Consider the following 21343-nt stretch of genomic DNA (forward strand, 5'->3'; position numbering starts at 1 on the left):
GTAGCAGACACCACTCAGTTCACAAATGAGCTGGTGATCATTTGTGCTCTCGCTGGCGTTTCTGCCGGTGTCTGTTATGTACTTCCTGGTTAGTTATTACTGTCGACTTCACATAATCCAGAGCAGAGGTTCTTAACCATGAAGGGGTCATGACCCACAGGTTGAGAATTGCTGCCTTTATCTTTGCCAAGAAGTTACCGACTGCCAGTATCTGATCAATAAAGTCACCCGACAAGAAGGAAACTCAATGAAGAATCGTCAGATTGGCCTCTGGTCACATCTGTGGGGCATATTCTTCATTGCTAATCAAGAAGAGAGCCCAGCCCACTGTGTGTGGCACCATCCCTAGGCGGGCGATCTTGGGCTGTATAAAAGCTAGCTGAGTATGAGTGAGCCTGTAGGCAGGGTTCTCCCACTGTTGCTGCTTCAAGCTCTCACTTGAATTCCTTCCCTGAGTTCCTGCAGTGATAGATTGTCACCCCAGAGTGTAAGCCAAGTAAACCCTCCCTCAAGTTGCTTTTGGTCAGAGTTTAATCACGGCAACAGAAAAGCCAACTAAGACAGGAACTTTATGACATGCATGAACGTTAGCTTTCAGTGTGGACAGCAAGGAGTGAAGCATGATTAGAAAGGCTGGGCATTGTAGTTGAGCAGCTGGGAGAGGAGCAGGGTTGGGGTGGGGCCTAAGGCCATACTAGATCTTACCCCTGTTGGTGGCATCTCTTCCTGCAGGCCCCTCGCTTACAGCACACTTGCGGACCTTGTGCACCACGTTCGCCAGCACCTGCCCCTTAGCGACCTTTCCCTCGCTGTCCAGCTCTTTGCCAAGAACATCGATGATGAGTCCCTGCCCAGTAGCATCCAAACCATGTCCTGCAAACTCCTACTGAACCTGGTGGACTGCATCCGCTCCAAGAGTGAGCAGGAGAGTGGCAATGGCAGAGATGTCCTGATGCGGATGCTGGAGGTACTGACTGCCTTGATTTATTTTATAGCACTGTGAAATGTAGGTGGATAAGGTGGCCGGATAAGAGTGTGGCTTGGGAGCCGGGCGTGGTGGCACACGCCTTTAATCCCAGCACTTGGAAGGCAGAGGCAGGCGGATTTCTGAGTTCGAGGCCAGCCTGGTCTACAAAGTGAGTTCCAGGACAGCCAGGGCTACACAGAGAAACCCTGTCTCGAAAAACCTTAAAAAAAAAAAAAAAAGTGTGACTTGGGAATTAGACTGAGTTGTTGAAGCCCTGCCTCCCCCTGCTGCTGGCAGCCATGCTTGGAAGCTGCTCGTTTCTCTTTAGTTGGCCTGGCAGGGCTGCCCTGAGCATCAGAGCAGCTTCCTAGGCTCCGTGTACTTCCTGGTGCTGACTAGAAGAGATGCCTGCTGGGCAGCCGTAGTCAGGCTTCTCTGTCAGTGGAGAACCCAGTCAGTGTGTTGGGGAGGGACGGAAGGTTTTCCATGGTGCTAGAGAGCCACTCTAAATCAAAGCTGGATCCTGCTCACCATGCCAGAAACCAGCAGCACTTGACTCTTGTGTGCGTGTGTGTGGGGCTGCGAAGGCCGTCTACCTTACCTTTTGTTTTTTTAAGGATTTAATTTTTTTTTTGTTTTTGTTTTTTGTTTTTGTTTTTTTTTCGAGACAGGGTTTCTCTGTATAGTCCTGGCTGTCCTGGAACTCACTCTGTAAACCAGGCTGGCCTCAAACTCAGAAATCCACCTGCCTCTGCCTCCCAAGTGCTGGGATTAAAGGCGTGCGCCACCACCACCCGGCAGGATTTAATTTTTAATTATGTTTACGTGTGTGTTGTGTTCATATATGTGCCAGGAGATTTAGATCTCCCTAGAGCTATTTGCAGGGAGTTGGGAGCTGTCCCATGTGAATGCTGAGAATGGATATTGGGTCATCTGGGAAGAGATAAGAGCTCTTACTAGCTGAGCCATCTTTTCACACACACACACACACACACACACACACACACACATACATTTTGGTTTTTCAAGACAGGGTTTCTCTGTATAGCCCTGGTTGTCCTGGCCTCGAACTCAGAAATCCACCTGCCTCTGCCTCCTGAGTGCTGGGATTAAAGGCGTGCGCCACCACGCCTGGCATATTTTGTAATTTTAAGACATGATCTTTTTGGCCAGTAGTTCACCCTGTGGGCTCTGCTGGCTGAGTAGCCAGCCCCAGGGATCCCTGCTGTGTCTTCTTTCTCTAGAACTGAGATTACAAACATACTTTGCGTTCTGTGAACTGCACGTAGACCCTCTTGCTTGCAGGGCAGGCACTTTACAGACTCAAGCCTTCAGGTGCTTTTAGATCTATCTTTCTATCTTCCTTCCTTCCTTCCTTCCTTCCTTCCTTCCTTCCTTCCTTCCTTCCTTCCTTCCTTCCTTCCTTCCTTCCTTCCTTTCTTTCTTTCTTTCTTTCTTTCTTTCTTTCTTTCTTTCTTTCTTTCTTTCTTTCTTTCTTTCTTTCTTTCTTTCTTTCTTTCTTTCTTTCTTTCTTTCTTTCTTTCATGTACTTGTTATATCTAGTACACTGTAGCTGTCTTCAGATGCACCAGAAGAAGGCGTCAGATCTCATTACGGATAGTTGTGAGCCACCACGTGGTTGCTGGGATTTGAACTTAGGACCTTTGGAAGATTAGTCAGTGCTCTTAACCGCTGAGCCATCTCTCTAGCCTGGTTTCAGATGTTTGATTGTAGCTTTTGTCTCCTTTTTCTGATTCCATTTCTTTTGCCGTTAGGTTTTTGTCCTCAAGTTCCACACCATTGCCCGGTACCAGCTCTCTGCCATTTTTAGGAAATGCAAACCTCAGTCTGAACTGGGGGCCGCAGAAGCTGCACTGCCTGGGGTGCCCCCAGCCCCTGCTGCCCCTGGCCCAGCCCCCTCCCCAGCCCCGGCCACCCCAGTGACCCCCGCCCCCGTGCCCCCATTTGAGAAGCAAGGAGAGAAGGACAAGGAGGACAAGCAGACGTTCCAGGTCACAGATTGCCGGAGTCTGGTGAAGACCTTGGTCTGCGGTGTCAAGACCATCACGTGGGGCATCACATCGTGTAAAGCACCTGGTGGTAATACTCCTCTTACACTCTTCAGACCGACAGCACTTTTAGCTCTTGTATTTGCCAGGTTTTAATGGATTCTGTCTCTTCTAGAAGCTCAGTTTATTCCTAACAAGCAGTTACAACCCAAAGAAACTCAGATTTACATCAAGCTGGTGAAGTATGCGATGCAGGCCTTGGATATTTATCAGGTATGAAATGGCCGATGCTGTTGAGTCTGGAGGATGCCTTTCGAACAGAGCACCCAAGCCTTCAGAGTTCAGCTCTGTTTGCCTGGCCTGGCTTTGCATGCATTTCTTTCTTTACTTCTTTTTTTTTTTTTTAAAGCCTTAATTATTTATTCTTTGAAAGTACACTGTAGCTGTCTTCAGACACACCAAGATGACTTCAGATCTCATTACAGATGGTTGTGAGCCACCATGTGGTTGCTGGGATTTGAACTCAGGACCTTCGGAAGAGTAGTCAGTGCTCTTAACTGCTGAGCCATCTCTTCAGCCCCTGGCTTTGCATTTCGCTGGGATAACAAACATGCGTCTTCATGCCAGTTTATGTGGTCCTGAGATCAGATCCAGGCTTCATGCATGTTAGTGCCAGTTTCCCTTTCCTGATACTGTGGTAAAATACTCTGACAGAAGCAATTTAGCCATCAAGGGGCTTACTTGTCAAATGGGGGTGGTCATGTACCTTTACCCTCTGAGCTGGCTCTCTAGCCTCTACATTTACTTATTGTTTTTTCCCCCTGGTGTGTTTTCCTTTTTCAAAATTGAGGCAAGAACAGAGAATTTGGAAGAAGGATAACCATTATTGAATTCAGTGCTTCATTGAAGTACTTGACTTGTGATTTTGTAGAGAAATACATGTTCAATAGAAGCTGTTCTTTTCTAATTGCCATGGGGGTTCCCCCATCCTAGGTCCAGATCGCAGGAAACGGACAAACATACATCCGAGTAGCCAACTGCCAGACCGTAAGGATGAAGGAAGAGAAGGAGGTGCTGGAGCACTTCGCTGGGGTCTTCACCATGATGAACCCACTAACGTTCAAGGAGATCTTCCAGACTACAGTTCCATACATGGTAGAAAGGATCTCAAAAAACTATGCTCTTCAGGTAGAAAACTCTTTAAAGTGTGTGTGGGGTGGGGGGGTGGGGGGGGTGGTTGGGTATGTGGTATGTGTGTGTGTGTTGGGATGTATGTGTGGGTTGTGTGGTTTGTGTGTGTGGTGTGTATATGGGTAGGTGTGTATGTGGTGTGTGGGTGGGGTGTGTGTGGATGGTATATGTGTGGGTGTGTGGGGTGTGGGTGTGTGGGGTGTGGGTGGGTGTGTATATGGGGTGTGGGTGTGTGGTGTATGTGTGTGGTGGGTGGGTGGTGTATGTGTGTGTGGGGGGGTGGTGTGTGTGGAGTGCATGGGTGGGATTGTGGTATATGTGGTGTGGTTGGGTGGGTGGTATGTATGTGTGGGTGGGTGTGGTGTGGGTGGGTAGGAGTGTGGTGTGTGTGTGGGGGTGTGTGAGTGTGGCTGGCTCCTCCACCACTTAGAGCTTAGGGACTGAACTCAGGTCTTCAGGCTTGGTGGTAGGTGCCTTTCTGTGCTGAGCCATCTTGCCAGCCCTTTTTATATTTAACATTCACTTTAAACTTTTTTTTTTAGTTCTGTATTGAATGTTTTGTGTTTACTCATCTACTTTGAGGATTTAAAAATAATGCTGGCCTCAGGATGTGCACACGTGTAGGGGAATATTGGGCAGTAATGTTTGAGAACATTTTCAACCCTTCTGATGTCTTGGGTCACTTCCTTTCCAGATAGAAGGTATTGAGTGTTAAATGCAGGCTGTCAGGTTTTGATGGTGAGCGGGAACGGCAGGTCAGGTGCCGTGCTCTGGTAGGAGGCACACGCTCACAGCTCGTTTGATGCACGGGGTGATGGTTTTCTCAGCATGTCTGTGACCAGTGGGCTTTGTTTGAGAAACTCATTCCTTTGCCTTTTATAGCTGCTTTGGGGAACAGATAATTTTTGTCACGGGTATTTCTTTCAAAGCGTCCCCCTCCCCTCGAAGCTGAGGACCAGGCCTATAGCCTTGTGCTTGCTAGGCAAGTGCTCTACCCTGGAGGAACATCTCCAACCCGTTTTACGGTTTCCTGTCTGACAGATTGTTGCCAACTCCTTCCTGGCGAACCCCACTACCTCCGCTCTCTTTGCCACCATCCTGGTGGAGTACCTCCTGGAGCGGCTGCCAGAAATGGGCTCCAACGTGGAGCTCTCCAACTTGTACCTCAAGCTCTTCAAGCTGGTCTTCGGCTCAGTGTCTCTGTTTGCAGCGGAGAATGAGCAGATGCTGAAGGTAACACGCACTTTGCTCTGAGGGCCTCTGGGGCTCCGGCTTTTATTACTTCATTTTTTTAACATAAATTACAGTGACTCCATTTTACGTGTGTATAATACATGTAATTCAGAATTAAGGCCTCGAATGCAGGCATGTAAGCCTACCTCTTGGGAGGTGGAAGCTGTAGGTGAAGGGAGTCTCAGCTACTTAGAAAATCTGAGGCCAGCCTGGGCTAGGTTACATGAGCCGCTATCTCATCAAAAACCTAAAAAAAGAAAATCCACCCTCAGTAACTGCATAGGAACCTGGGAACATACCAAGAACATCTTCATAGACGTACGGCAGAGACCTCTCTACACTTGCCACCACATTCTTTTGTTCGCTTCATGCTGCTTGCGTGCAGGGGTGAGGTGTATGAGCCTTAGAGTCCCAGGCACTCCCTGACCTGTGTGCCTTCCCTCTGCCCAGCCTCACCTACACAAGATCGTGAACAGCTCCATGGAGCTGGCGCAGACCGCCAAGGAGCCCTACAACTACTTCCTTCTGCTCCGTGCTCTCTTCCGCTCCATAGGAGGCGGCAGCCATGACCTCCTGTATCAGGAGTTTCTGCCTCTCCTTCCAAATCTCCTCCAAGGTAAGAGCAGTGTCTCGTGTGTCCATCTGTCTTTCTTACTGCTGGGCTCATCCTTTCTGCCTGGCAAAACTCATGGGTGGGGGTGGGTGCTGGGAACCCCCCCTCCACCACCACCCCAGGCACCACCACCCCCATAGGAAAATAACTGTATTAGTTTCTGTCATCAAACCATGTCAGACTTTCCATGTAGAGGTTTTGTCTGTGTTTACTGCAGTGTTCCCTCCATACAGACGGTGTGGAGTGTAAAGTGAATTTCCCACTGCACCCTTGGGTGGCCCTTGCCCCCGCTCAGCCTCATGTCCAGTACTTCCCCCAGTCTTACTTAGATGTGCCAGGTGCAGCTGGTACTGAGACGCATCACTGTAAGTGCATGCTGTTCATACAAGCCTAGGGTAACCTATAGGAACCCCAGCCTTTGTTGTCACTGTGGAAGGGACCATGACTGCAGGTAACGGGTCCAACAGTGGGAACAGCTGACGCTGCCTGCATCAGGGAGCTAAAGTACCCCCGCCCCGTTTCCCAGGACTGAACATGCTGCAGAGCGGCCTGCATAAGCAGCACATGAAGGATCTCTTTGTAGAGCTGTGTCTCACCGTGCCAGTACGGCTGAGCTCTCTCCTGCCCTATCTGCCCATGTTGATGGATCCCTTGGTGTCTGCCCTCAATGGGTCTCAGACGTTGGTCAGCCAAGGCCTGAGGACCTTGGAGTTGTGTGTGGACAACCTGCAGCCGGATTTCCTCTATGACCACATTCAGCCCGTGCGCGCAGAGCTCATGCAGGTAAGAACACTTCCACCACTGCACCAGCAGGGGGCGTCAGCTCCACATGCCTCCAGTTTGTCCTAGGGATTCGCTGTGCTCTGTCAGAGGCTAGTGGGTGGTGAGTGGCTTTGTGGCAGTGTTGCTTCTCAGTTTAGGAGAACTTTCCCAAGCATCAGAGTCTAAGCCAGTGTGAAGGCAGATGGTTCGGAGTTGTGTAGATTCGCAGAAAGAACCTTTCCGTACCCACAGAGATCTTTTTGGTTTTATAGTAAAAGATGCAAGTCTTCAGGGAAGCAGATGGGCACCTTGCCTGCCCCAGCTCCCCTCAAGAGGAAAGGAGCAGATAGCCAAAGGTTGTCTTGACGTCTTAGGGGTTTGTTATTAGAAGTTGGGCGTGATGTATCGTCCACTTTTCACTGTGCTGGGACCGTGATGGGATGGGTGATCCCTGGGGACTGGCACTTGGGCTCCTCTGTCTCACTAGCATTGGGTCACAGCCAGCACTTCATGGTGGAGGCTCTGTGGCTCCAAACTGGATTCCAGGGACAGCACCTGGTCTGGAGCAGGACTAACAGATCCTGTCTGTCCATCCTGGGGTTGTTTCTTGGTCTCTGTGCACTGGGAGAAGATAGACTGGAGCCTCCTTAGCATGGGAGGACTGCAGAGCCTGCTCTGAGAGCTGCACTGTCAGGTCTCAAAAGCAGAGCTTGACTTGACCTGAGTGTGGGGCTGCACGGGGGAAGCGGAAGCGGTGTGGCTGCTGGGGCTGAGGCAGTGTTGGACCACAGTTTGCTTTAGCACGAGAACCCTCAGAGACAAAGGTTAAAGGTCCTTTTTAGTTTCTAGAGGCCAGTAACCCCCAGAACAAGAGGCAGTGTTGGTGTCTCCTGACCCACTGAGCCTTAGTTCTGCCATAGCCTGGCAGAAGACCCCTTCCTGAGGGACAAAAGGATGTTGGGAGAACATGAGACAGCATGAGAGAAACTGGGATCTTGGTTGGTGTGGAGAAATGTACCAAGACTTCATGTTACTTGAGTATTGCTGGATTCTGACTGTTGAGTGTTGTGATGGAAGTTAGGAAAGTGGACTTAAAACGAGGACAAGAGTGATTCTGAGTCATAGGTAATTCAAGTGAGGGGACCCGGCATCGAGTGCAGTGCTGCGCAGCGGGCGGCGCAGGCGCTGGCTGTGCAGGGCATCCCTGAGCTCAGCTAACCCCGCAGTCGTACTGCAGGAGCTGACACACACAGACACTGCACACTGAGGCTTCAGAGCAGCGAGCACTAGGCTAGGGTTGTCTCGTGGGTGTGATAAATCTCTCAGGGCTTCTAAAGACGGCCCAAGGGCTATGTGTGTGCGCTTGCTCGTTCGTGTGCACTGTAGGGATGGAACAGGGTCTCACGGAAGCATTTTGGCAGAAACTAAACCATCCACATGGAAGCTCCCTGTCCTTAGGGGAAGGTTTACTGAGCAAGGAGGGGTGTGGTCAAGTCTGTGTTCAAGGACATTGCTCTGCCATTGTGGTTATTTTCTGTTTTTCTTTAGCCTGGCTCTCACCTTTACCTTCCATAAATGGAGACTTAAAATACATGAAGTTATGTATTTGTCATGTTTCTAAGTAGACGAAAAACATCCAGTAAGGCAGCTCATTCCACTTCATTCCTGAGAATTGTCGCTATTGACTCCAAGTCTTGAAGCCTTTGATTTACTTATTGATTTTTAAAGATTTACTTTCATGTATGAGTGCTTGCACATATATATTCACATCACATCTGTGCTATGTCTGAGGCGACCAGAGGGTGACTGGAGTTAGAGAGTGGCTAGCCACCATGTCAGTTTAGGAACTAAGGCCAGGTGCTCTGGAAGAGCAGCCAACAATCTTGATGTATATGTTGAGTGCAGGTGTCCACAGAGGGCAGAGGGTGACAGATCCCGTAGAGCTGGTGTTCCGGGCGGCACCATGGATGCCCGAATTCTTTGCTTTTATTCTGTGCCATCTTTTATATAAAAGAGCTCCAAAATATGTTTGTTTGTTTGCTTAGTAAAGGCAGACCTTCACTGGGGGAGGATAACCAAGGGGGAACCATGTTTGCGGGACAGAAGCAGGGGAGGAGTCCCTATATCTAACAAATTGGAGTTGTGGTCGGAAGCTGTGTGAACTTGCTGCCTGGCTAGCCTTTGGTGAAAGCCAATTGGTTTTTTTAGGCTTTGTGGCGCACACTTCGAAACCCTGCAGACAGCATCTCCCACGTGGCCTACCGCGTGCTTGGGAAGTTTGGTGGCAGCAACAGGAAGATGTTGAAGGAGTCCCAGAAGCTGCACTATGTTGTGACTGAAGTTCAAGGTCCCAGCATTACTGTGGAGTTCTCTGATTGCAAAGCTTCTCTCCAGCTTCCAATGGAAAAGGTAAAGTTGGGAGCTACCAGGGAGATCTTATTGTGCCCTAAGGAGATTGATTTCAATATCAAATACGTATGTGAGCCAACTCTGAGGGAAGAACAGGAGTTACGGGGCCATCTTGGTTGGGAAGGTGGCTTGTGTAATGCTTGTAGGCCTGAGGCAGGGTGTTATCCAGGAGTTTAGGACTCTTGAGAGTAGAGTTCTTCCCGATTGACCAGCTCACCTGAGCTCCTGGTCTGTTGTCATCTTGCTGGGCCTTGTTTCCAGGACCCTTGAGAACTCAAGTGGATCTATAATTGTCCTTCATCCCTGGGCTCCCAGGATCCTGCTTTCTCCCGTTTTTATTCTAACTCTGCTCTTGTCTCCCTTCTGGTTCTTTGGAAATGGCTTTGTGTTGTACGTCTTTGTTTCTCTGTCTCTGTGTGCATATGTGTGCATGCAGATGTGTGGCGGAGCTGCTGGGTGGCCTCCTCCTTCAGAGGGAACCGAAAGCCCCAGAAAGCCTCGTTTGTTCAGGCCCCTGCTTGAGGGAAGACGGTGTGTGTGCAGCGTGGCTCCTGAGCTCCAGACCCTGATGGGTGTGTGGCTGACAGCCTGCCACGCTGGTCATTAGATGTGACATTGGGGGCTGGAGAGCTGGCCGAGCACTCACTAGCGTGTGCTGCTTGTGCAGAGGCTGCTGCCTCCATGGTGCTGCCCAGAACACCAGCTCTAGGGGATCCGACACCCTCTGCCCTCTGTGGACACCTGCACTCTACATATGCATAACCTATAGACAGGTGCACACATAGACACATAATTAAAAGTAAAACTTTCCAGCCAGCGTGCTGTGTACTCTTAATGCTCTCTGGAGCCAGGCAGCTCCTTCCTTTCTTCACTGGCTCTGCTTTCACAGCCTTGCTTGTGGTTGCCTGTTAGACTGATGCCCTCTTCAGTTTCCCTAGCAAGCTAAGGCTGTGTGTGTGTGTGTGTGTGTGTGTGTATGTGTGTATGTGTGTGTGTATGTGTGAGTGTATGTGAGTGTGTGTGTGTGAGTGTATGTGAGTGTGTGTGTGTGTGAGTGTGTGTGAGTGTATGTGAGTGTGTGTGAGTGTATGTGAGTGTGTGTGAGTGTATGTGAGTGTGTGTGTGAGTGTGTATGTGAGTGTGTGTGTGTGAGTGTATGCGAGTGTGTGTCTGTGTGTGTGTGTGAGTGCCTATGTGAGTATATGTGAGTGATTGTGTGAGTGTGAGTGTATGAGTGTGTGTGTGTGTGTGTGTGTGTGTGAGAGAGAGAGTATGAGTGTGTGAGTGTATGTGAGTGTGATTGTGTGTGAGTGTATGAGTGTGTGTATGTAAGTGTGTGTGTGAGTGTGAGTGTGCGCACATGCCTTTCAGTGCACACTGTACATACTGTGTTTTTTATCCTAGGCCATTGAGACTGCTTTGGACTGCCTGAAAAGTGCCAACACAGAGCCCTACTACCGGAGGCAGGCATGGGAGGTGATCAGGTGCTTCCTGGTGGCCATGATGAGCCTGGAGGACAACAAGCACGCGCTCTACCAGCTGCTGGCGCACCCCAAGTATGGTTTGGGCTATTTTTTGGGACTGGAGCAGCTCGCTGCAGAAATTAGGAACATAAGTGACTGGCCAGGAGTCTGCTAGGAGTGTGCCCTTTGAATCGGCCAGGGTAGTGTGTAACTTACCCAGTGATATACCATGTAGCCTCTGGAGCAGTGGGTCACAACCTCTGGGTCATGACCCCTTTGAGGGCAGGTGATTCTTCTACAAGGGTCGCTTAAGACCGTTGGGAACACAGATGTTTACATCATGGTTCACAACAGTATCAGAATCACAGTTGTGAAGCAACAATGAGAACACTTTTATGGTTGGGGTCACCACAACATGAGGAACTGGATTAAAGAGTCATAGGAAGGATGAGAAGAACTGCTCTAGAGAAAGGGGAGAGAGAGCATGGCCATCTGGAGTAAGAGTTGCTCTGGGATCCATTTCATTGTGTGTCTTGCTGTCAAGGAATCTAGGACCATGTTTGTACTTTGACATGGCCTTTTAAATGTTCTTTTTGTGTTTAGAGATAGGGTCTCATTTAACACAGGCTGGTCCCAAACTCAGTGTGTGGCTGAGGGTTACTGGAACTCCGGATCCTCTAGCCTCTGGCTCCTAGATGCCAGGTGACAGAGCCACGTCTCAGCCTGTGACAGACCCTATGCCATTCCTTCCCACTTCATCCTTGGTTGAATTCTTATAATTTGGCTTCATTTTGGAGGCAGGGTTTCTCTGTGTATCCCTGCCAGACCTGGAACTTGTTAAGCAGGCAAGGTTCACCTCAAACCCATAGATAGATAACCACTTGTCTCTGCCTCCACAGTGCTGAGATTAAGTTGTGTTTGCCACCATTCCTGGACACACACACACATACACACACACATGAATTTAAACTTTATTTTAAAAATGATGGATATTTCCCCTGCTTGTGTGTGCATATGACTGTTTAGGGAGGTCAGAGAATTTTGGGGTCTAGGCTGGCAATCATCAAGCCTCAGTAATCCTCCTGCTTCACCTCCTCCCACCTAATGCTGCTGTCACAGGCACATGTGGGTCCGTACCTAGCTTTGTGTGTGGGTTCTAGAGATTGGATATAATGTCCTCCTGTCTTGTATGACAGAGACTTAGCCTCTGAACATCTTTCCAGACACACACACACACACACACACACACACACACACACACACATATATATATATATATATATATATATATTTTTTTTTTTTTTTTTTAGTCCAGAATTCAAAGTTTGTTCACTACACTTTTGGGTGGCATTTTGCCCTGAGGTCTTTGCTATGCCTGCAAGCAGCCACATCACAGGGTTTCTACTTTTGATCAGCGTTTCAGAAACTTCCCCCTCCCTTTGATTCTTGTTCTGATCGTCACAAAGGGCCTCCCCAAGTTTACAGCATGCAGGCTTATCACAGTTGGATGCCAGCATGCAAAGATAGGCCTGGAGTCTGAGGCTCTGGAAGGAAGCCTAGCATATTTCACATGCCAGGCCTCGTCTCAGAGGATGGAGATGGTCTGAGCGCCTGTGCAGAGCATGGCCATCCATTGCTCCTGCACTGGCAGTGCCTTCCTCCGATGTGACAGTGGTGGCCGATAAAGCAACTGTGCCCAAGGCATGCGCCTTTGTAGCAGCAGGGAAAACAACCTTTATTTCTCTTTTTAAAAAGATATTTTATTTTTTGTGTCTGTGTGTTTGCCTGTATGCGTGTCTATGCATCTTGAACATGCTGGCGCCCTCAGCAGAGGGCATCAGACTCATCAGCGCTGACAGATAGATGCTGAGAACTCAGCTGCTCAAATGTGGCTCATTGGTTATGCACACTTGCTGCTCTTGCTGCAGACCTGGGCTCCGCTTCTGGAACCCACGTGGTGGCACTCAGTCTTACGACCACAGAGCTAGGGCAGGCACTGCCCTCTTCTAAAACCAAGCATGCGTACAGTGCACGTCGGCAAAGCACTCCACAAAAACAAAACGTGTCTTTAACAAGAGCAGCCATTGATTTTGACCTCTTAGCCACTGCAGCAACCCAGTAACACAGAAAACAATGCACTGAGTGCCACAAGTCATAATTCTGCCCCAAGTCTGTGTGTGTGAGGGAAATATAATTTGCTATCTCTTGAAACACTGGCCAAAAATGTTGAAGTCCACATTTGGTACCAAATGCTGCTGAAATTGGAGCAGAGGCAAATTTAAGTCACTCTACATGAGAGCTTGTTGTGACCTGAGACACTGGGTGTGGTGACGGGTGTGATTCTGTCCTCCAGCTTTACAGAGAAGACCATTCCCAATGTCATCATATCACACCGCTACAAAGCACAGGACACTCCAGCCCGGAAGACATTTGAACAGGCTCTGACTGGGGCATTCATGTCTGCAGTCATCAAAGACCTGCGACCCAGTGCCCTGCCCTTTGTGGCCAGCTTGATCCGCCACTACACCATGGTAGCAGTGGCTCAGCAGTGTGGTGAGTTTGGGCTTGGGGGAGCAAAGTCCATCAGGACATGTAGTCGTTTAAGAGAGACTGGGGGGAAGCGGTTTCTTTGAGGGCCTTTGTCAGTGGTTATTTTGGTGGCGAGAACTGTGGAAGTTACTACCAAGTTCTGTCCTCTGTGTATATCGGGCCAACAGTAGGCAGAACAGAAACGATGGCTCTAGAGACGGAGATGCTCACTGATGAAGGCACTCATGGCCAAGCTTGAGTTCCATCCCCAGGGACCCAAATGACAGGAGATAATCAACTCTACAAGTGTCCTCTGACCTCTGCATGCAGGCTCCCATGTGCACACCCTCACAGCTACACACACACACACACAAAAGAGGTACATGAAGTTCACATTGGTTAATGCATGATGGTTTCTGATCTTCTTCTCTCTAGTGGTGTTCTCCCAGGTCAGCCTGGTGCCCGTGCCGCCCACTCTGCTGTAGCCAGCTCCTGACACTCTCTTTGTAGTTGTCATGCTTGCCCCTGGCCGTGTTCTGGGATATAACCGTTTACCCAGGCTGTTTTTTATGCTCCCCATCTCCGCAAACCTGCTTTTGTTTGTTTGTTTGTTTTTGGTTTTGTTTGATTTTTCGAGACAAGGTTTCTCTGTATAGCCCTGGCTGTCCTGGAACTCACTCTGTAGACCAGTCTGGCCTCGAACTCAAATCCACCTGCCTCTGCCTCTGCCTCCCAAGTGCTGGGATTAAAGATGTGCACCATCACTGCCCGGCTACAAATCTGCTTTTATAAAACACAGTAGAAATGTCTGTGACCCTGACCCCTACCACTAAGTTTCTAAAAGGATACCCTCAGAATTCCATGTCTCTTTCCAGATGCCACAGTAAGTATGTGCACACTTGAGCAGCATCTCCCCTGCCTCTTTTCCCTCAGAGCCCCGAAGCCCTGTGGTCAGCAGAGATGCTGACGAACTCTGGCACAGTCAGAACTCTTCAGACAGTTGAACACCAGTTGTTTCCTAGAGTTTCTTTGTGGTAACTTTAAAATTAATCTTGGTAACCTCTGTGTGGTCTACGGCTGGGGACCCAAGAGACATTGCTTTCAAGTTGCTCTGCTTAACAACACAGTGACCATGTTTGATCTGGGGTATCACTGTCTCTTTCGTTTTTTGTTACTTTCTGAAATGACTGCATTAAGACCCATCACTCTCAGGCTATAGCTGATCAGTGATATTTTAAGAGACAATTGTTCTCATTTCAAACTAGCACATCTTTGAGTTTTTAAACATTTATTACTACTATGGTTATTTGTATATGAGTGCAAGCATATTAGTGCCACAGTGAGCCTGCAGAGGTCAGAGGTTAGCTTTCCAGGTCAGCTCTGTCTTCCCATTGAGTCATGGGGATTGAATTCAAGTCATAAAGCTTGCGCAGTTGGTGCTTTTGTCTGCACAGCCTTCTAGCTTGTCAACACCTCTTTTTCTTTTAAAAGAACCTAACACCTGATTTTAGATGAGTAGAGCTTTAAACTTCTCACTCTCCTTCTAACTGGATAAGTGTGGGCATACAGATGTCGTCAAAGTCTGGCTTATACAGGCAGGGTTTTGTATGTGCCATACATGCTACTAAGTTAGCTATATGCCTAGCCTCAGTTTTGAGTTTTAACTGAAGTAATTGGAACATGATACAGTGTATTTTTGGAAATACTTTGAAAAACGGCCTTAGTGTGGAATTAGTCTACTTGGTTCTCAAAGAGCTGCAGTTTAACGGAGGTTAGTTTGAAGTACTGGTTCTGAGGCAAGGGAGACAGCTTAGCTAGTTAAGGGTGCTTGCAGATAAGCCTGGGAATCTGAGTTCAATCCAAGAAAGGACCAACTCTTGCAGTTTGTCTTCTGACCTCTTCATAAGTGCAAAGGCATGTGGACCGTGTCATATGTGTGCCCACATACAATCTACACATGTACAGAATAATAAAATGTAATTGGAATATTAGGAATGGCTTCAGAGTTCTTAACCCCAGGGGAAATGAAGCTGATGTGTAATCAGATGTCACTCTCGCTGCCATGAGTGACCTTGCCTTTGTCCTGTGCCTGCTTCCCCTCTTCCCAGGTCCTTTCTTGCTGCCTTGCTACCAGGTGGGCAGCCAGCCCAGCACAGCCATGTTCCACAGTGAAGAAAATGGGTCCAAAGGAATGGATCCCTTGGTCCTTATTGATGCCATCGCTATCTGTATGGCTTATGAAGAAAAGGAACTGTGCAAGATTGGGGAGGTGGCCCTGGCTGTGATATTCGATGTGGCGAGCATCATCCTGGGCTCAAAAGAGAGGGTAAGGACATCTGAACTGTTTGCAGGCGCTTGGTCTAGAAAGGCAGCACCGACTTACTCTTGGTTTGTTTCTCTCCAGGCGTGCCAGCTGCCCCTCTTCTCCTACATTGTGGAGCGCTTGTGCGCCTGCTGCTATGAGCAGGCCTGGTATGCAAAGCTGGGGGGCGTGGTGTCCATTAAGTTTCTCATGGAGCGGCTCCCACTCACGTGGGTTCTCCAGAACCAGCAGACATTCCTCAAAGCTCTGCTCTTTGTAATGATGGACCTGACTGGAGAGGTAGGTCATGGGTGGCTTGTGCTCTCAATGACACTGCTTGCAAAGAGCTGATCTGCTGCAGAGCTCCTGGTCTCAGACACTCTGCCAGCACGGAAGTTTGATACTTGGATTCCCAATGGCATCTTTAGTACAGGGACAGCGCCTGACTTGTGTGTGTTATCTCCAGGTTCCTTCCCTGTTACCTTGCTTCAGAGTGGATCTGAGGGAATGCTGGTTTCAGGGCACTGCAGAGGTCCCCACAGGCGGGACATTGTTCTTCTTGCTTCCTTGTTTTTGTTTACATGCTCTATTGGATTGAGACTTAGCACAGCATGAATGTGGAGGGCAGAGGACAACTTGTGGGATTTAGTTCTCTACCATGTGGGGATCAAACTGGGGTGCTCAGAATGGGCAGCAGGCTCTGTTACTCATTGAGCCATATTGCTAGCCTAAGGTATGCCCCATTTATGACCCCATGTGCAAATTAACTCATCTCAGTGGAACCTGGTGAGCTTGCCAGGATGTGTGGTTAATGCCAAGGTCATGTCCAGATGACCTTTATGAAGGCAAACAGGAAGTACATACAAGGAGGTAATTTTGACTTTAAAGTGCCAAATGGATGCTATATACTGGTCTTTCTCCTTGAAGCTGGCCCAGTGGCCATGAGCTCCCTCTTCCCCAAGTCTATGGACCTGTGGGCAGATCATCCTGCATCCCTTCCCCACATCCAGGTTTCCAATGGGGCAGTGGCCATGGCGAAGACCACCCTGGAGCAGCTCCTGATGAGATGTGCAACCCCTTTGAAGGATGAGGAGAGAGCTGAGGAGATTGTGCTGGCTCAGGAGAAATCTTTTCACCACGTGACTCACGATTTGGTTCGTGAAGTCACCTCCCCAAACTCGACTGTGAGAAAGCAGGCCATGCATTCACTGCAGGTCTTGGCCCAGGTCACCGGAAAAAGTGTGACAGTAATTATGGAGCCACATAAAGAGGTAGGATTCTGACACGGCCGGGCTCTGTGTGCTTCCAATCTGAGTTCCAAGTACGACTTGGTTCAGAGAACTGTTGCATGGATTCCCTGGAACCTTCAGTGTACAGGTGGCAGTGTGTGCCTACAGCTGTTGATAAGACTAGAAAGAAAGCTGGCTTCCCAGGTGTGTGTCATCGTGTGAGACTTGTGCTGTTCTGTGAGGTCACTGAAGTGTGACCAAGTGTATCTGACCCAGTCTCTCCTGCATGTCTTACGTGTGTATGTTCTCCCCAATGAAAGTCTAAGCCTCTGTAATGCCTTCAGGTCACGGGTTTCACATTGGCTACTGTGGAATACAAAGATGAGCGGCCTCTGCTCTTTGAGGAACATATGATGAGTGGCGCCCCTCCGTTGCTTTCTTTCCAGGTCCTTCAGGATATGGTTCCACCGAAGAAGCACCTGCTGCGCCACCAGCCTGCCAACGCCCAGATCGGCCTGATGGAGGGCAACACGTTCTGCACCACGCTGCAGCCTCGACTCTTCACGATGGATCTCAACGTGGTGGAGCACAAGGTCTTCTACACAGAGGTACGCCAGGTGAACAGTGGGCGCTGAGGTCAGGTAGCCTTCAGAACAGGCTACCCCAGGAGAAGTGGAATAAACCAAAATTTGCTTTTTTTCCCCTCTGCCAGCTGCTGAATTTGTGTGAGGCTGAGGATTCTGCTCTGACCAAGCTACCCTGTTATAAAAGCCTCCCATCGCTTGTGCCCTTACGGATCGCAGCATTAAGTAAGTGCGTGCAGTAGGAGTCAGCCTGTGGGGCATGGAGTGGTCACGCAGTGTGTGCAGTGTGAGTTGGCCTGTGGGGCATAGGATGGTCATGCAGAGGGGGTGGTGGGCCTCATCATAGACTAAATGCCTAGTTTTCTGTGGTCTTTTAAACATAGACTCAGAAGCTGTGTTGGATGTCAAGTTGAACTGTCATTGTTAGGGTTTATGTAGTTTGTCTTTAACAAATGGGATTTTATTCTCCAGTGAACACTGTTCTGTGACTCTTGAATTGGATTTCTGGTTTGAGACCTGTTGTACTCACCGCATAGAGCTGTTCCCATCAGACCTAGCCTACCTTTTCTCCTTCCTTCCTTCACTCCCTCCCTTCCTCCCTCCCTTCCTCCCTTCCTTCCTTCCTTCCTTCCTTCCTTCCTTCCTTCCTTCCTTCCTTCCTTCTTTTTTTTTTTTTGGCTTTTTGAAACATAGTTTTGCTGTGTAGCTCTGGCTGTCCTGGAACTCACTCTGTAGACCAGGCTGGCCTTGAACTTAGAGATCTGAGTGCCTTGGCCTTCTGAGGGCTGAGGTTAAAGGTGTGTGCCACCAAGCCCAGCTCTTATCTTCCTTGAGGCAGCTAACAGGAGGGAGGGTTAGTGGTTTGAGATTGGTAGGATCATTTAGAGAGGAATATTATTGAGGGGTTTCTCGGGTGAATAATAGAAACTGTCTGTATTTTTCTCTCCAAAGATGCTCTCGCTGCCTGCAATTACCTGCCTCAGTCCAGGGAGAAAATCATTGCTGCTCTCTTCAAAGCCCTCAACTCTACCAACAGTGAGCTGCAGGAGGCTGGGGAGGCCTGCATGAGGAAGGTGAGCTCGGGAGCCTCGTGTCTGGCCAGCACACATGGAGCGAGGCCCCTCTGCCCTTGTCACACTGAGTCGGGAGCTCCAGTCCCACCAACACTCTCTGGGACCTGAAGTTAATGTGCCCTTTCCCAAGGGCGAGTTGTCACAGGAGTTGATTGTGAGTTTCATTCTGTTGCCCTGCCGCCTGTTTCTCTGTGTGACTTACCTTTCTTACTAGTTTTTGGAAGGTGCCACCATAGAAGTAGATCAGATTCATACGCACATGCGGCCCTTGCTGATGATGCTGGGAGACTACCGGAGCTTGACCCTGAATGTAGTGAACCGGCTCACCTCCGTTACTCGCCTCTTCCCAAATTCCTTCAATGATAAGTTTTGTGACCAGATGATGGTAAGCTAAGTGGGTTAAACTTACTCCACAGTGCACTGGACAGATGAGACGGCTTATTGACGTAAACAACATTCATACTGCTAAATTCAAAAGATGGGTGGGTATGTTGGTACAGTCCCCTCTTGGGAGACAGAGACAGGTCGACTGCTTTGAGCTTGAGCCAGGCTGGCTTACACAGAGAGTTTCAGGCCAGCCAGAGCTACCCAGTGACCCTGTCTCAAAAAATAAAACAAAAAGAACATTCAAAAGGTGTAAAAGTACTGAGTTTCCTCCCCATCCCTGGCCCCCTTCCCGAAGGCAGCCTGTGTGTGCATGCAGGTGTTACGTGTGTATCACGGGACATATGAGTGGTTTTTCAAAGGAATGCAGCATCCGTTGTGTACATGGTTTGCTTATCAGCAAACATCATTTCCTGTGCTTGCTCAGAGGCGTCTGCATGGTACTGGGGTGCGTGGCTCTTCAGTCGCAGATGCCCACATGGAGCCGACTGCCCAGCCTCTGATTAGAAGGCATCAGTGTGTGTTTTGTCAGCCCGCTCCCCTGGGTTCCCCTCCAGCCACAGTAGCTGCCAGAGCCCTTGGCACTCGAGCCCTTGGCACTCTTCTTCCTAGAGCACACTGGGCCCTTCTCCTCCTAGTCCCTTCTTAGGCATCTCAGTCTCTGCCAGAGTTGTTCACCCATCCGCCACTTCTCATAAGTAGTCTCAGGCATAGCATGCACCCGTGATTCACCCTGGTTTCCCCCGTCTGGGCCAGGAGCTTCTGACCCTGACAGAGTTGCTGTTCACCTCCGCGCCCACCCAAGTCTGCCCCAGTACCCAGAGAACAGTGGTGGTAAGGAAAGGAAAGTGCTGGGCCAGGAACTCCAGTGCCTCACACCGCAGGCGCTGATTAAAAATCAACCTCCATGTCTCCGGCTGAAGCACGACCCACACCTCTCACTCCTTGCTGGACGATTAGACTGCGTTACTGTGATGGGAGCTCTGTGGTCCTGTCAAGAACAGGGAAATGAAATGGCTGCAGATTTCATTTCTGCTGCAGGGCGGTATCTCATGACGCCGTGTCTGAGGATGTGTTGATTTTTTTTTTTCCCCTCTCTTTTCAACAGCAACATCTGCGCAAGTGGATGGAAGTGGTGGTCATCACCCACAAAGGGGGCCAGAGGAGTGACGGAAACGTGAGTGGCTGGCTTGTTTCTGGGAGGGTGGCCACCACGCTGCCCTGCACAGCCGGTGTTGGCGGTTACCTGATGCAGGCCAGGAGCAGAGGCTCGCCTGCAGGCTGGGCTCGATGGTTCTTGTGGTCCTCACATGCTCCTGCTGCTCACTGTATCGACTTTTCTGTTGCTAGCGTTTCAGAAGTATGCAGTGTGTTCCGTTGTCCTCGTCTTCTGTGCTCTTCCTTACATGGCGGCGCCCCCTCTGTCCCACAGCTTTCCTTCCCATTGCTTTCCTTCACTCTGGTTGGTAATTGCCTCCTTGTGTCTAACTAATTATGATTGCCCAGGAAGATCAAGAAAGCTTTGGGACTGATTAAAGCGTCCCATAATACTAGTGTGGGTCTTTTTAAGGAAATCTACTCGCACATCAGTTGTTCATTAAAAATTAATTGACTGGGGCTGGAGCAGTTAAGAGCACTGTCTGCTCTTCCAGAGGTCCTGAGTTCAAATCCCAGCAACCACATGATGGCTAACAGCCATCTGTAATGGGATCCAATGCCCTCTTGTGGTGTGTCTGAAGATAGCTACAGTGTGCTCATGCATAAAGTAAATAAAAATTTTAAAAAATTAAATCACTGGCACACACAGCAACTTTACAGTTTTAGGCGAAGCTAATATAACTAAGGAGTCTGATGTCTGTGCTCAGAGCCTCTTGTCTCTTTAAAATGTGCAGGCTTTTTGCTACTTTGACTCTAAAATCTTACATGCTAATTTTGACAGTATTTTCTAGAGGTTTGCTAACCTGGTAGGATGTTTCGTAGTGGCGTCCCACTCAGGAGCAAGCCCTGCCCGCCCGGCCCGGCCTGGCTCTTGTCCCCCTCACCACCTTGTTAGATGTTTTATCTCATTCTAACTTGGATTTTCTTATCTTTATACTTTCCTACATCACTTGCTTTGGACATCCTGTACTCAGGGTGCTTTGTTTTGTGTCTTGTTTCTGCTGCTTCTAAAAGGCCTGCTAAGCAGATGCCAGCCAGAGTTTAAACCTCTTCACTGTAAGGCCCATTGGAAAGTTTCTTACTTGTATATTAAAGATCACATGAAGTCATGGGAGAGCAGCTCAGAGAGCGCTGATGGAGCCTGAGCCCCATGGGTGTGGTGTGGTGTGGCGTGGCGGCACAGCCAGACCTTTGCTTGTGCTCCCATCTCATGGCTTAGATGCCCACACGGACGTTAAAAACACAAGTAGACCTTTAAAACACAGGCAGTTCTAGAATAAACCTTTAAATGAACTCTCAGAAAGTCAGGTGGCCACGAGATGGAAACCTGACAACCTGAATTCAGTCCCTGGCGCCTATGTAGTGGAAGAACTAAGGCCTTGAAAGTTGTCTTCTGGCCTCCCCAATGTCCCCTGGCATGTGCCTGTATCCAGTAAA

General features: G+C 49.2%; 1 protein-coding gene across 1 annotated transcript in view; it reads left to right on the top strand.

Annotated features, from left to right (window-relative positions):
- Positions 1-21343, top strand: part of Trrap (transformation/transcription domain associated protein) — a 94764-nt gene that overhangs the window by 19671 nt on the left and 53750 nt on the right. The window contains exons 13-30 of the mRNA XM_029533525.1: positions 733-967; positions 2743-3067; positions 3152-3249; positions 3970-4164; positions 5209-5400; positions 5851-6016; positions 6540-6796; positions 8984-9184; positions 10589-10740; positions 13001-13200; positions 15285-15502; positions 15581-15778; positions 16489-16749; positions 17154-17315; positions 17420-17516; positions 18243-18364; positions 18579-18749; positions 19857-19925. Coding sequence (XP_029389385.1) covers positions 733-967; positions 2743-3067; positions 3152-3249; positions 3970-4164; positions 5209-5400; positions 5851-6016; positions 6540-6796; positions 8984-9184; positions 10589-10740; positions 13001-13200; positions 15285-15502; positions 15581-15778; positions 16489-16749; positions 17154-17315; positions 17420-17516; positions 18243-18364; positions 18579-18749; positions 19857-19925 — 3319 coding nt within the window. The remainder of the gene's footprint in view (positions 1-732; positions 968-2742; positions 3068-3151; positions 3250-3969; positions 4165-5208; positions 5401-5850; positions 6017-6539; positions 6797-8983; positions 9185-10588; positions 10741-13000; positions 13201-15284; positions 15503-15580; positions 15779-16488; positions 16750-17153; positions 17316-17419; positions 17517-18242; positions 18365-18578; positions 18750-19856; positions 19926-21343) is intronic.

Source organism: Mus pahari, chromosome 23, assembly GCF_900095145.1.
Source record: "Mus pahari chromosome 23, PAHARI_EIJ_v1.1, whole genome shotgun sequence".
Taxonomy (NCBI): domain Eukaryota; kingdom Metazoa; phylum Chordata; class Mammalia; order Rodentia; family Muridae; genus Mus; species Mus pahari.